Here is a 13,922-nt window from a genome sequence, read left to right as displayed (position 1 = left end):
TCTTTTTAGCCAAAGTATCATGGAAGCCCTTGTTCTATGAGTCGGATTGCATTATCCCTCCTTCAAAGTTTTTGTAAGCTAGATTAAGAGTAAACTAGTCCTTTTGTTAGAAAATCAATTCATTTTTATTGTTAAAAGTAGGTTTATGTATGTCAGCATGAGGTGGTATGTAACTGTCTGGTTATTTTATCAACCGTGTTAGTTTTTAACAGAAAAGATTAATTTGCTCTTTGATATAATGTATAGGGATTACTTTGTTCATTTCTTGAATAGAGTAAAATACAATTTGACTCTTAATACAAGAGCCTCTATGATACTTTTACCGTCTATTTACGATTTATCACTTACTTGAACTTCATCTTCTTCCTTTACCTTTTGTTGGAGGAAGTCAATTAGGCCTTTCAATGCAGCTTCAGGATCCGCATTCTTAAGTAACTGCTCACCAACTTCTGCAGGTGTCACTGATGTTTTAGCCAACAGCTCTCTGGTTATGGACATAAGAGAGTGATGATCATTTACCCCAAGGTAATTAACTGCCAATGTGTCGAAACCAGTAGGGCTGCAGTACGACATATGGATATGAACATCCATCCGACCCGGTCGTAACAGAGCCGGGTCTAACCGGTCTTTATGGTTCGTTGTGAACACTATGATCCTCTCGTCTCCACAGCTTGACCAAAGTCCGTCGATGAAATTCAGCAATCCAGATAGTGTCACCTATGGAAAACAGAAACATAAAAGGTTAATCTAAGAATTTTTAAGAAATTAGAAAAAAAATTTTGGTCATTAGCTTGTTAATGGTAATAGTTTTAAAATTATCGTAATAACAACTTTTAATTCTTTAACATTTATAGATTCTGTCAGTTTAGTCTTTATTCTAAAAATGTTTAACTTTCAATATTTATGTATTTTGTAATTTGTTTTTTTTTCATTAAAGGTTAATTTTAAATGAATGAGAAAGGATGAAAATTATAATTTTGGGTTTTGAGTGTTTTCATTTTTTTGGGTATATTTTTAATTAAATTTAGTTGATAAATTTGTTTTTTAGTTTTTAGGTGAAAGGTTCATAAAAAAAAGCCAAAATTGTAAAAAAAATAAATTTAAATTATGTCAATGTTGAGAGTTAATTTTTTTCAAAATTAATATTAAATTGATACAATGTATAAATGTATAAATGTTGAGGTTAAAAACTACCATTTCAACCGGTAATTTTAAAAGCTTACTTGGCTTGATCTCTTTGGCTTGATAGCAGCATTGGGTTGTGGCTCGGTTTGCCGATCATGCAACTCAAGGCCGCAATCGATATCCTCGACCACGAGTATCGATTGGTTTCCAGTTGCGATGAGTACTCTCCGAAGATCAGAGTTTGTATGAATATCAGTGAGTTCCAAGTCATAAATGTCGAAGTTGAGATAATTTGCCATCGCGGCGATCAAACTCGATTTGCCGGTACCAGGAGGGCCATACAACAAATACCCTCGTTTGCATGCCTTCCCTACTCTCCTGTAATAATCTTTCCTCTTCAGAAACCTCTCAAGGTCTTCCATTATCGTTGCTTTGAGCTCCGTATTCATTGCCAGTGTTCCGAAATTCGCAGGGTGATCGAGTTTGATCGGTTGCCATGTTTCAGCTCCACCAACGTATCTTCTCATATGATCATTACCCAAAGTATGTAGCTTCAATGTCTTTTTCTCTTCCATTAAACGCTTAGATTCTTTCAACACGAAAGGCAAATACGAATCCAAAACCTTCTCCTTATGTTTCTTATGGAAACTAAGCTCGAAAGATCGTTTTTCGGACCGAACATTCGAAGACTGACCTTGAAACACAACGTTTTTCGACTCAACTTGTCTTGTAACTTGTCTCCATTTGAACTTCACCCCATCAAAAACATCAACAGTTTCTTGGTTTTTGGCCATGGAAACAACAATCTTAGTCTCCTTTTCACCCATGCTTACCTTACAAAGCTTCATGGAAGAACAGGTTTTGGTACCTAAATAAATTTCAGCAGCTCTATATATCTGATTTCTCGTTAAACCGTCGAATTCTTCGATGATTAAAGTTGTCTGAAAGGAAAAAGATTTGAAAAACTTACTTATGTTGTTGAAGATATAAGCTTTAAGTTCATATGGTAATAGGTTACGAGCTACTGTTTGAATAACCATGGCTGAAGCAGCAAATGAAGCTGCTGTTGACATAACTGTTTGGGCTGAGGGTATGTTGTTTTTGGCAAACATGTTTGGTGGGTGTTTTTTTCTTCTTCTTGGTTTTGCCTCTATCAATGGCTTTCTTGTAGCTGCCATGGATTTAAGATTTAAATGCAGATTGTGTGATGACAAAAACAAGAGTTTCGATTTTGGTAATAATTTTGTAGGAAGGCTGTCTTTCGATTCTTCCCAAGTTCATGCTTTTGTATGTATTTGGGGTTGAATAGATTTGAATACATTTGGCACTTGTTCTCCTCTTGCCATATGCAAACAAATGAAATTCATGTTTGAATCCATTTTAGTTTCATGGAGTCACAAAATTTAGGTTAGATTCTGGTTTTTGTTATTTATTATATTCATTTAATCAATTACAATTTAATTTCACATAAATTTATCAATTTCATTAGTTAATCTAAATAAAAATAAAAATAAAAACAAAATATTTAAAATTTTTATTTTTGTCTCATATCAAAATGTGAGATTCACATGTGTTATCATGCTATTGATTATTAGTGCCATGTTATCATATTTTAAGAATTTTAGTTGGTTTCCTAAAAAAAATCAAGCTAACTTACGATTTCCAAATTTAGGTATTAGATAGGTCTCAAAGAAAAAATTTAGTTACCAAATAAATATAAATATACCCGAGAGTTAATATACAAAGTTTAATCTCTCCAACTAGAGTTGTCAATGGGCCGGGCTCTAACAAAATTGTAGACTTGATTGATACTCGAAAAATGGGTCTAAATTTTTGTTCAAGCCCAACACGGATAAAAATGCTAAAACTCAAACCCGATCCGTATTAATTTTTTTATATTTTTTATATAAAAAATTTAAAAAATATAATACACCAAATGCACTAAAAATATTAAAATAAATGTTTCCCAACAAATTGAAAATATTATTTATATTTAAATAACACTAAGTGCAACTTAATAAGCAAATACATCTAAAATAGTAGTAAAATTAATAATAGAACAAATGTTATACAATATCCAAATATTAACAATAAAATAGTAGCAAAACAATGGCAAAAAGTGAGAAAACAACAACAAAATATGAAAAAATAACAACAAAACAACAGCGTTTTTTTTTAATGGTAAATTTGGATTGGGTTGGGCCTGGGACAAAAAACCCTTACTTGAGGCTCGACCCATTTTTTATCTAAGCCCAATTTTCAGACCTATTTTTTGGACGAACTTTTGTGCCGGGTGGGCCGACACATGAACAACTCTATGACTCCAACCCCAAAGTAATAACACTTATTCAAAGATGTTTAAGTTCACTCAAACTTATAACCTTCAATAAATTTTAACAATATCAATATCAACTAAGCTAACACTTGATCAACATTAAAATTTGAATTTTACTTTTTAAAAATAACTACATTAACTTAATATATACAATATACATCTGAATAACTATAATCATAATCAAATATTATAAAATATAAAAAAATTAATAATTAAAATATCTCCAAATCTAAATCAAAATAAATTTCAACCTTCTTCGTCAATAAAATAACTATGTTAACATATTAACATTTATGGGTTTCCATGTAGTCAAAGACATCCTCTTTAAACCTACGAAATAAATCATCTATGATGTCTTCACCCAAATGATTGTCCAAACTAGATTCACCAACTGCTTTGATGTCATTAGCAATCATTGTTGCCCTTCTTGTCTTGTCCAACACCTGTTTGGTGTCGGCTTTTTTAATGTAATCGTCCCAATCCATGTTGAAAACCTCCATGGTTTGTAGCTTGAAAGATCCTTCAGCTTCTATCATGCTTTTAATTTCTTCTTTACTTAGCTGCATAATATGGCAAATCAAATTATGCAAAATTTTCTTCCTTAATCAATCCCTAAATAGAATTTTAGAATAAATTTATTTAATCCTTAAATTATTAGTATTATATCAATCACGTCATTCTGTTATCTTAACCATCAATTCAGGCGTTAAATATTAGTTTAAATATGACAATAGAGAGTATGTAAAACAGGTGAACCAAATTGTAAACACGAGTGTACCTATCGTATGAATAACTTAGAATTTGCATGTTAAAAAAACTGTTTAAATGTATTGTATGTCATATTGGAGCAAACATTTAGTGTCTAAATGTCTTGAAAACCCAATTTAAAATCTGAATCACAATTTCAAGATGTATGGCACAATTGTGATCAAGAATTAAAATTTATCTCTAAATTTTAAAATGTTTTAATTGAGTTATCAAATTATTAGTATCATATTAATCACGTCATTTTATTAGCCTAACAGTCAATTTAAGTATTAAATATTAGTATTAACTCAATTGGCAAGAGTATTGTTAATATAGGAAGAGTTGAGTTTGAAGTGCCTTGAAGAAGAGGAGAAGAGTAATCTTTCTATCTCATTTTGGTATTTTGATAGAATTTTTTAAGTAATTTTGATTTAAACTTGACACTAATTTAAATCCAAAATTTTAATTGAATTTATATCTCATCTTACCAGATTCACCCGTAACTCGATTTTTCAGAGAGAAGGGAAATGAGAACTCTATAGGATCAGGTCGGAACCCAACGAGCTTAGGTTATTTTGCTTACCCAGATTTTGACTTGATTTTATGATTTCTATCCTGATCCTACTCCAAACCCAATTCTAGAATTAGATGGTAACTCGACAACTTGTGTTATTTTGCCATCCCTATTCTAGTGCATTTTCAGATTGATAATTAACTTCAACCATATTTCATGCCCATGAAAGAGTGTATGTATGTATGTATGTATGTATATGTATGTGTGTATGTATGTACCTACCTTGGAGATCCACATGATGGCATAAGAAGAATGAACAAAGTGCAAGCTATTAGGAGGAAAAAGTCTGCCATAGAAAGACCCAGCAACACCCGTAAAGAAACATTTGTTTTTGCCTTTCTCTATCTTCACTCTCTCGTAAAAGCAACACAACAAGTGCTTAAAAATGGCGTTGAAATCATTCCCAGGAAGATCATTCAAGAATGCTTGTAGACATGGCGGTGGATGCTTCAACTTTCGGCATGTTTCGTCGATGATGTCTATGATTTCAGACACCACTAAAAAGAGCATTGGGTCCAGCTGAGCAACCCAAATCCGCAAAGTTCAACCGCTCTTTAGCACCAGGCAGCATTGCATTGTAAAGCTCTGTTATGGTTTCCTCGTTCAACTCTAAATTTAATCGAAACCCAATGTGGAAAAAAGATTGAAATGAAATACGAGATAGTGAAAGATAGTGAGAGAAATAACGTATGTATATTTGATGAGAAGAACTATTGCCGTAGCTATATTTTCCCACTCCACCATTCGTGTGTAGAACTTGATCTCTAGTTTCTTTTCACTCTTTGATTGTTTTAGATTTGATGTACTTTCATTGTATTTATAGACATTATTATCTACCTATATTTATTTGAACAATAACAATCCCGAGGATTTGAAAAAAGTCGGGAGGAAAAGAAAAATCCGCATTTAGGGTTCTTTTGGATGGCAAAAAGAGTTGTGTTTCAAGGCAAAAAATCCTCCCGTTGAAGGTAGAGGTTGTCTTTGGATCGCACTAGTGAGGTGAGATTCAATTGACCATAATTTGTTAACTGAGACTAAAAGGTACGATGGAGTATATTTAGATGTGATATTAATACATTTTATACTCATAAATAGCTCGAGATATAAGCAAAAGAATGACTCGGTTTTTAATAACAAGGGCTGGAAGGGTTTGGAGGCTTTGTTCCTTTGTAAAATGAGATCCATGTTCTGGATCAATGCCTTGGAAGGCCATGAATCGATTAAAGAAGCATGCTGGTGGATCTGTCCTCTCTTTTGTGACTTGGGTGCCTCGATTTCTCGGTACAGAGGTAGTATGTCTTGGACTCCTCCAGCTTCGAATTCGTTTAAATTCCTCGTCTCATGGCAAACCGGGACCGTCTGGCCGTGGAGATGTTTTAAGGGATGCTTCAGGCAACTTAAAGTGTCTCTTCTCTGGCCCTTTTGGTGTTCTATATATGCTCTAATAGTGCCGAACTCCATGCAATTTTCTCCCAATGGTCTCGATGCATGTCTTTGGTGATTGAGTCTGAATCAATGTAAGAATGGTCGACCTTGGAAACTATGGAGGATCTTTAATGAGATTGATCATTCCATCGGTGACATTAACAGTGTTTCTTTTAATCATGTATAGCTGATTCCCTTGCTAAACTTGGTGTTAACTCTTTGTGGCTTGGTTGTAGCTTCTTGCACCTTTGTACTTTTTCCTTTTATTAATAAAATCAATTTTGCTTAGCAAATATATATATAATTTTAAATAAACTATTGTGAATAAATTTTAAATTGTTCAACGTTAAAATAAAATTTCAATTATTTTTATTATTAACCTAAAATTCATTAATTGAGTAATTTTATTAAATTAAATATTGATTAATTTTGTCTATTAATTTTTTATATTTACATTGAATTGAGTTTTTTTCAAGAATGAAATATTGGTGAACCCATATTTTTCCTTTAAAAGTTCTAAAATTAATTATTCAATATTTTTTATTGAAATAAAATATTGGTTAATTTTACTATCAATAAAATTCAAGTACTTATTAAAGTAAAAAATTAATTGATTTTTATTAAATTAAAAATGGACTAAATTTTCTAATTATTGAAATTTTTGAATTTTTTTTAAATTCGGATATTCGACATAGATTTGAATAGTAATAATTGGATAATCAACTTGACACAAATTAGTTTACATGACTAAATCGATATTTTCTGTTGTTGAGTAATTTTGTCTCATATCTTATTAACGATAACATTCAAATATTTATATATAATACCACTATTCATGACATGACCCTACTGTATATGACTTGATCTCACTATTCTTAAGACTGACCCTTTGAGCAGACTTCGGACATGCTGGGCACGTGCTCCATTCTGGGTTGCCTACCAGAACACGTGGTCTCCATCCTGCGAGCTCCTTAGGTCACATTCACCAATAAATTGATTATGACTAAATTAAAAACAAAACAAAATAAAATCAATTTCTTTAATTGTCAATGATGAAATCACATTCACCAATCAAACATTTTTTGATTGAATTAAAAAAAAACATTAAATTACTTAAAAATCGATACCCATTAATCATATCCATCAACCAGTCCATCTTTGAAAAACCTTCAAATACATTATATATCCTTCTTTATCAATGACATAACTACATTAACAAATTGACATTTATGTGTTTCCATGTAGTCAAAGACATCTTCTTTAAACCTACGAAACAAGTCATCCATGATGTCTTCACCAAAATGACTGCCCAAAATAGGTTCACCAACTGCTCTAATGTCTTTTGCAATCATTGTTGCTCTTGTTGTCTTGTCCACCACCTGCTTGGTGTCGGCTTTTTTAATGTAATCGTCCCAATCCACGTTGAAAACCTCCATGTTCTGCAGCTTGAAAGATCCTTCAGCTTCTATCACACTTTTGATTTCTTCTGTACTTGCTGCATAATATGGCAAATTGAATGATCCCAATTTTTCTTCCTCGATCAACCCCTGCATGCACCATAAAACATATTTCGAGAGGTTTAATTTTTGTGGATCCGACATGAAAGATATTTCATTGGTATAAAATCACTCTTGCGAACACACTATAGGGGTAAAGTCAGAAAATATTTTTGAGGGGTAAATTTTAGTTATATTTTTTTGAAGGAATAAATCAAAATTTTGATATTTAGGGATGAAGTGTAATTTTAAAATGTATTTAAAAGATTAAAATTGAAAATTTTCATTTTATGGAGGTAGGGCTCCTACTACCACCTCCACATTAGGCACCACTCCTATTATTTGAACCCAGATAATTTTCGAAAAAAAAAAAAATACTCAACCAATAGACTACAAATTTAGGTTTGAAAAAAAAAACTTTTAAGTCCTTATTGCATAATATGGCAAATCGAAAGATGACAATTTATCTTCCTCAATTAAGCCTTGTATGCACCATTGTTAATGGATTATGATAAAGGGTGAGTAGATATATAGTAGTATAAGTTGTTTATTTTATAAGCAGTTTAAAAAAAAATTGAAATGTGTCTTTTTAAAAAATTATTTATTTATTTAATATTTTATTATACTTAATAAGAAGAAATTATTTTATGGACCTTTCCGACCACATTATTCATGGTCACTTTTCAATTATTTAATTACATTTTAGCAATTTTTTCTACTTCACTAACACATAATTTTAGTATTTTTTTTTACTTTGAACCCCGAACCCTAAACCTTGAACCTTAAACTCGAACCCCAAACTTGATCCTCGAACTTGAATGCCGAACCCTGAACATTGAACTTAGGGTTCGGGGTTCGCGGTTCGGGTTCAATGTTTAGGATTCGATGCTAAGGTTCGGGGTTCATGGTTTAGGTTCGGGTCTAGGGTTCATGGTTCGGGGTTCTGGATTTGGAGTTCAAGGTTCAATGTTTAGGATTCGGGATTTAGAGTAAAAAAATTACTAAAATTATGTGTTAATGACATAGAAAAATTTGTTGAAACGTTATTAAATAATTGGATAGGGATCAAGTTTGATGTGGTGGGAAAGATCCACAAAATAATTTCTCGGTGGGAAGGGTCCATAAAATAATGTCATTCCATTAAGACACTTGTCAACTCCTAATCTTACTTATAAAATCTAAAAAAACTCCACTTATGCATTACGTGATTATCTTTTTTTTATGATAAGATAGACACGTATTGATATGAAGTTGCTGTCAACATCAATTATGCAATTGGCTGTATACTTCCATTAAAAAGATATGACGTTGGTGTCAATATAAATATGCAACTGGTGTTATTATTTATCTAAACACAATTTGAATAAAAATAAAATTTAATTCATAAAATATTTTAAAAGTTGAGATTAATTTAAAATTTAGGTCATAATTGATGATGCATGATGAAATAAACCGAATAAATGAATAAATAAATTATAGTACCTCAGCGACCATGTCATGTAGTTTCAATCCAACAAATTCCCAGATGGTAAGGGGATCATTGCTCTTGATGCTGCCCATGGTGGTTAAAAGCATGCGACCATTGGGGACAATCTCACCGGCTCGACACCTTAGAAACAATGTGAAATCTCTTTTGAATTGATCCAAGTATGCTTCAAACACTGCATGAGGGCTTGTTTTGGCTACACAAATGTTGTCCTTGTTCAATGCTGTTCCTGCTTTGGTAACCAACTCCTTCGGTGCCTACAAAATCAATGAGTTGATTCCTAAGTATATATTATACCATATGGCTTTATATGATTTATACAGTAACAATTTATTGAACTCAAGCTCATTTACCATTTTTTTATGTCTTGAATCTATCTTAAATCTAATTCCATTTATGATTTTAGTACTCAGATATTTTTCATATCTATTTTACAATTTATATTCAAGATTCGTAATTCTTCCACCCAACAATATCACGCTGACCCACATCCGATCATGAATTACAAAAAAAACTCTTTTAACTCTAACCCGTTTGCTCTAAAAGTTTACATTTTTTTCTTTATACTAATATTTTATTTAAACCCGACACCGACACAAACCTCGACAAAACTCGACAAGTTGAGGTTACTTTGTCATCCTTATTCTGGTGCATTTTCAGATTGATAATTAACTTCAACGATATTCCATGCCCTAGTATTTATGTATGTATATGTGTAATGTACCTTGGAGATCCACATAATGGCATAAGAAGAATGAACAAAGTGCAAGCTATTAGGAGGAAAAAGCCTGCCATAGAAAGACCCAGCAACTCCCGCAACGAAGCATTTGTTTATAGCAAACTTGTTGCCTTTCTCTATCTCCAATCTGTCGTAAAAGCTCGGCAACAAGTACTTAAAAATGGCGTTGAAATCATTACCAGGAAGATCATTCAAGAATGCTTGTAAACATGGCGGTGGATGCTTCAACCTTCGGCAAGTTTCGTCAATGGTGTCTATGATTTCAGACACCACTAAAAGAGAATTGGGTCCAGCCGAACAACCCAAATCTGCAACCTTCAAGCAATCTGCACCAGGCAGCATCGCACTGCAAAGCTCTGTTATGGTTTCTTCAAGCATTGGCTTCACCATTGATATCACTGTCCCCTGAAACCCAAGAACAAAAAGGATAAAGTGTATATATATATATATCAAAGAAACTCACTAAGACCTCAGGTACAAGTCATGTGGACGTAGGAAAAACAGTGTTGGAAGAGCTTGTCTTCTGAGATCCAATAAGACTAGAAGACCGGGGAGAAGGGAGGAGCAGGCAAGGGACCCCCTCAATTAAAAATTGCTGCTTTAGACCTCCTAAATTTCATAAAATCCTAAGTTAATATATAGGTACATTATAGTTTGGCCCCAAAAAATATTAGACTTTTGATTTAGTCCTTTTGAAAACCATAAATATATAAGCCAATACAATTATGAAATCAGATTTTTCCTCCTAATTTTTAGCATTTTTAGTTAGATTTAAATTTTTTGAGGAGGAAAAAGCTGAAAATCAAGAGAAAAAATCTAATTTGTCATTCTCCTATTGAAAATGAATAGGAATGATGTGGAATCACAGTTTCAAACAATCCCTTCCCTATAACTTAATCTTGATCCCTCTTAAAAAAATTCTAGCTTTGCCCCTGATACCGGATAATAAGAGAGAGATAAAAAATTATGAAAATAAACTCTAGTCATGTCAATTCTCAATACAACTAGTTCAATACTATTCTCCGGACGGGTACCTCGACCAATTTCCAATCTTGTCCATCTCAAACATCATTGAGCAAAAAGATTAAATTTTATTTTAAAGAGCCCTAACCCTTACCAGCTCCCTTAAAGTTCGATCTAAACTTTGAACTTTAAATTTAATCAAAATGTAATATAACTACCAAATATCAAAAGATATATATATATAAAGAATGAAAATAAAACATGAGATTAGAGAGAAAGTAACTTGAAGAGAAGAATTTTTGACATAGCTATATTCGCCCATTCCTCCATTCATGTGAAGAACTTGCTCTACCTTCATTGCTATACTTTGAAAAAAAAATGGAAAACTAATTAAGGCTCTTAGTTAACTCCAATTTCTTTTTTACTTTGGTTGTCTTAAACTGAATACATTTTCATTGTATTTATAGGCACTAATCAACATCTAGTTTTGTTAAATCAAATATAGGACCATCATTTAATGCTCACCCTTTTTTTTTAATATATATTTTTAGCTTATGGTAATAGGACCTCAGCCTAGCAGGGAATATGCATGCTCACCCTTTGAATTCAAAATTTTTATGCCAATTCTCTCAAAACAAAATTTTAGGTGATGAAATAGTGTGATGTCATGGAATCCAATACATCTTATGTTCCAAGATTAATATAGACAAAAAGAATTCAGGGATCAAATTGAAAAGAGTTATCAAGTTCAGGAACTAAATATTATTTTTATCTCATTAAAAGGAGATGGTTGAAAAGGAATAAAAAAATATACAAGGACAAAGTTAGCCCAAAGAGTGTACATCTGATGTCAATTTCGCTTTGATTCGTTTTATTTTTTTAGCAATTTGGCTCTCAATCTTTCATTTTGAGCAGAACTGTTATGATTTTTAATAGAAATAATGGCTCGACTGTCAAGAGTTTGACAATACTAATATGATAACATGCATGGTTGTCCATATGTATTTCAGCAAATCTTTGTCACGTGTAATACTTTAATTGGTTGATGGAAATTTATTTAACAGAGATAAACGGTTGGACTAAAAATATTAACGAAATGAAAGTTTAGCTACCGCTTTAATAAAAAAAATGTTTAGGTGCTTAAATGAAAGAACGTTTTAGTCTGAGGGTCAATTTTTTATTTAAGCCAAAAATATATAGAAAGATATTTTTTTTTATTAAAAAAAGTGTCCCTTCGTTGATGAAATACAAATGGGTTATACCACATAAACTCCATCAAACTTGCCATTTAAATCACGACAAGTTGTTTCAAAATAAAAGATGAGTGGCGAAATTACTTTAAAATATAAAGAGTTAAGATCAAGTTAACAAAACGTATAAAATTTGAGAGTTAATTTTTCATAAACGCCAATTTTTTTTTGAATAATTTCATTATAGTTTTTGATCATATATGTTTATTTTGACACAATACTTGGGATTACCCATAACTCGTAAATAGGAGGATAATGCGCTTCAGTGCACTCGAACCCATGTCTCCTGCATTGGCAGCAATTAAAATATTTGAATCCTACTCGTGGAATTAAAATATTTTCCTGTAGTGAATCAAATATTAGCCTTTGTTATTGTTGTTATTATTTTGCTTTAGAAACTAGATATAATGTCAAATTTAGCCCTTAATATTTATGTTTTTGTCAACTTGGACCTTATTTCTTTTTTATGAAAATATTGACTAAAATGTTAAAATTTTAAACATCTCAACTAGCATGATAATCCACATGTATTTCATGCTAATGATTTTAAAGTATTATGAACTTTTTTATAATTATTTTTGAATTTTTATTTATTTTTATTTCTATAAATTTTAAATTATTTGTTAATGTGTCATATAAGATGAATAGTTTCATGTCTATATGAAGTGCATGTGAACTGCCACACCAACTTTATTAAAAAATAATAATGTTTTAGTCATTATTTTCATTAAAATAAAAGCAATTTGGTACTTTTTGAAAGGTTAATGACCAAATTTAGTTAAAAAAGTAATAGCAAATTAACAAAAATGTAAATATTGAGGATAACATTTATCATTATACCTAGAAATTAAACCATATTCACTAAAATCAATTACATTTTATCGTAGATGGAATCCAATGTCCTTTAAAAAGACTTACTTCAGGGAGAGAATTTCATATTTAAACCTTGTAGATGATATTTTTAGGAAAACAGGCACGAACCCTGAAATAATTCATCTTAATGAATCATAAAACAAACATACAGACAATTCCATCTACCCTCTTTCAATTCCAAATAAATTAAATTTGTTTGTGCATGTTCTAGGGGACCTTTCCCATTTATTTTTATGAACACAAGTTGCATGTGATTACATTTTTATAAGTCCTATATGTATGTCAAAGTGTTCACATACATTCTTCAAAATAATAACACCAACAACAAATATTATTAAAAATATCAACATGGACCGTCATTAGTGAAACCCTAGCTAAATACACCTTGGGTTTAATTTAATTTAAATATATATGGATTTCATCACTACCCTTATGTCACATATAGTTGGACATAGTGTATAAAGATAGCTACAAAATCTTATTTAAATGTACTTCGATTAGTTTTTCTAACTTGCATGAATAAATAATTTAATTAATTTTAACTCTAGAATGCTAATTATTTGATGGATAAACTACTAAAATAGTCACTTTTATTTACTTTAGGTTACATTTTAGTCATTTATGCTTGAAATGTTGCGTTGTTATCGCGTTATAACATTTTAGTCACCGAGCCATTAATTATCGTTAATAATGTAATGGTAAGCTGACGTGGCACGTTAAATCATTATTTCAAACGAAAATTTTAGGTTAAATTCTACAATTGGTCCCTATATTTTTTCATTTTGAACAATTTAATTTTTTTCCTTTTATATTCTTTTAACTTTCCTTTTTTTTTTTACTTTCCATTCGCTTCTCCCTCTGTTTTCCTCCCTTCTTCATTTCTTTTAACGTATTTTTTTCTATGTTTTC

The 13,922-nt window shown here is 31.4% G+C and overlaps 3 protein-coding genes across 3 annotated transcripts; all 3 read right to left on the bottom strand.

Annotated features, from left to right (window-relative positions):
- Positions 1–88: 88 nt before the first annotated feature.
- On the bottom strand, positions 89–2,435 carry LOC107907713 (AAA-ATPase At3g50940). Its single transcript, XM_016835042.2, has 2 exons — positions 1,224–2,435; positions 89–717 (listed from the first exon to the last, which is right to left on the bottom strand). The coding sequence occupies exons 1-2, from the start codon at positions 2,301–2,303 to the stop codon at positions 331–333; spliced, it is 1,467 nt and encodes a 488-aa protein (XP_016690531.1). The 5' UTR covers positions 2,304–2,435; the 3' UTR covers positions 89–330.
- A 1,309-nt stretch (positions 2,436–3,744) lies between these two features.
- On the bottom strand, positions 3,745–5,291 carry LOC121214592 (probable jasmonic acid carboxyl methyltransferase 1). The gene is made up of 2 exons (XM_041088376.1): positions 5,004–5,291; positions 3,745–4,020 (listed from the first exon to the last, which is right to left on the bottom strand). Exons 1-2 carry the CDS (start codon positions 5,289–5,291, stop codon positions 3,745–3,747), a joined length of 564 nt encoding a protein of 187 aa, XP_040944310.1.
- Positions 5,292–7,343: 2,052 nt separating this feature from the next.
- Positions 7,344–11,307, bottom strand: LOC107908179 (probable jasmonic acid carboxyl methyltransferase 2). Its single transcript, XM_016835429.2, has 4 exons — positions 11,174–11,307; positions 9,913–10,332; positions 9,185–9,445; positions 7,344–7,753 (listed from the first exon to the last, which is right to left on the bottom strand). The coding sequence occupies exons 1-4, from the start codon at positions 11,246–11,248 to the stop codon at positions 7,385–7,387; spliced, it is 1,125 nt and encodes a 374-aa protein (XP_016690918.1). The 5' UTR covers positions 11,249–11,307; the 3' UTR covers positions 7,344–7,384.
- Between the last annotated feature and the right edge of the window lie 2,615 nt (positions 11,308–13,922).

The sequence above is a fragment of the Gossypium hirsutum genome, chromosome D02 (genome assembly GCF_007990345.1).
Source record: "Gossypium hirsutum isolate 1008001.06 chromosome D02, Gossypium_hirsutum_v2.1, whole genome shotgun sequence".
NCBI lineage: Eukaryota > Viridiplantae > Streptophyta > Magnoliopsida > Malvales > Malvaceae > Gossypium > Gossypium hirsutum.
The sequence above is the reverse complement of the archived record's forward strand: the minus strand, read 5'-3'. Positions and strand labels throughout refer to the sequence as shown.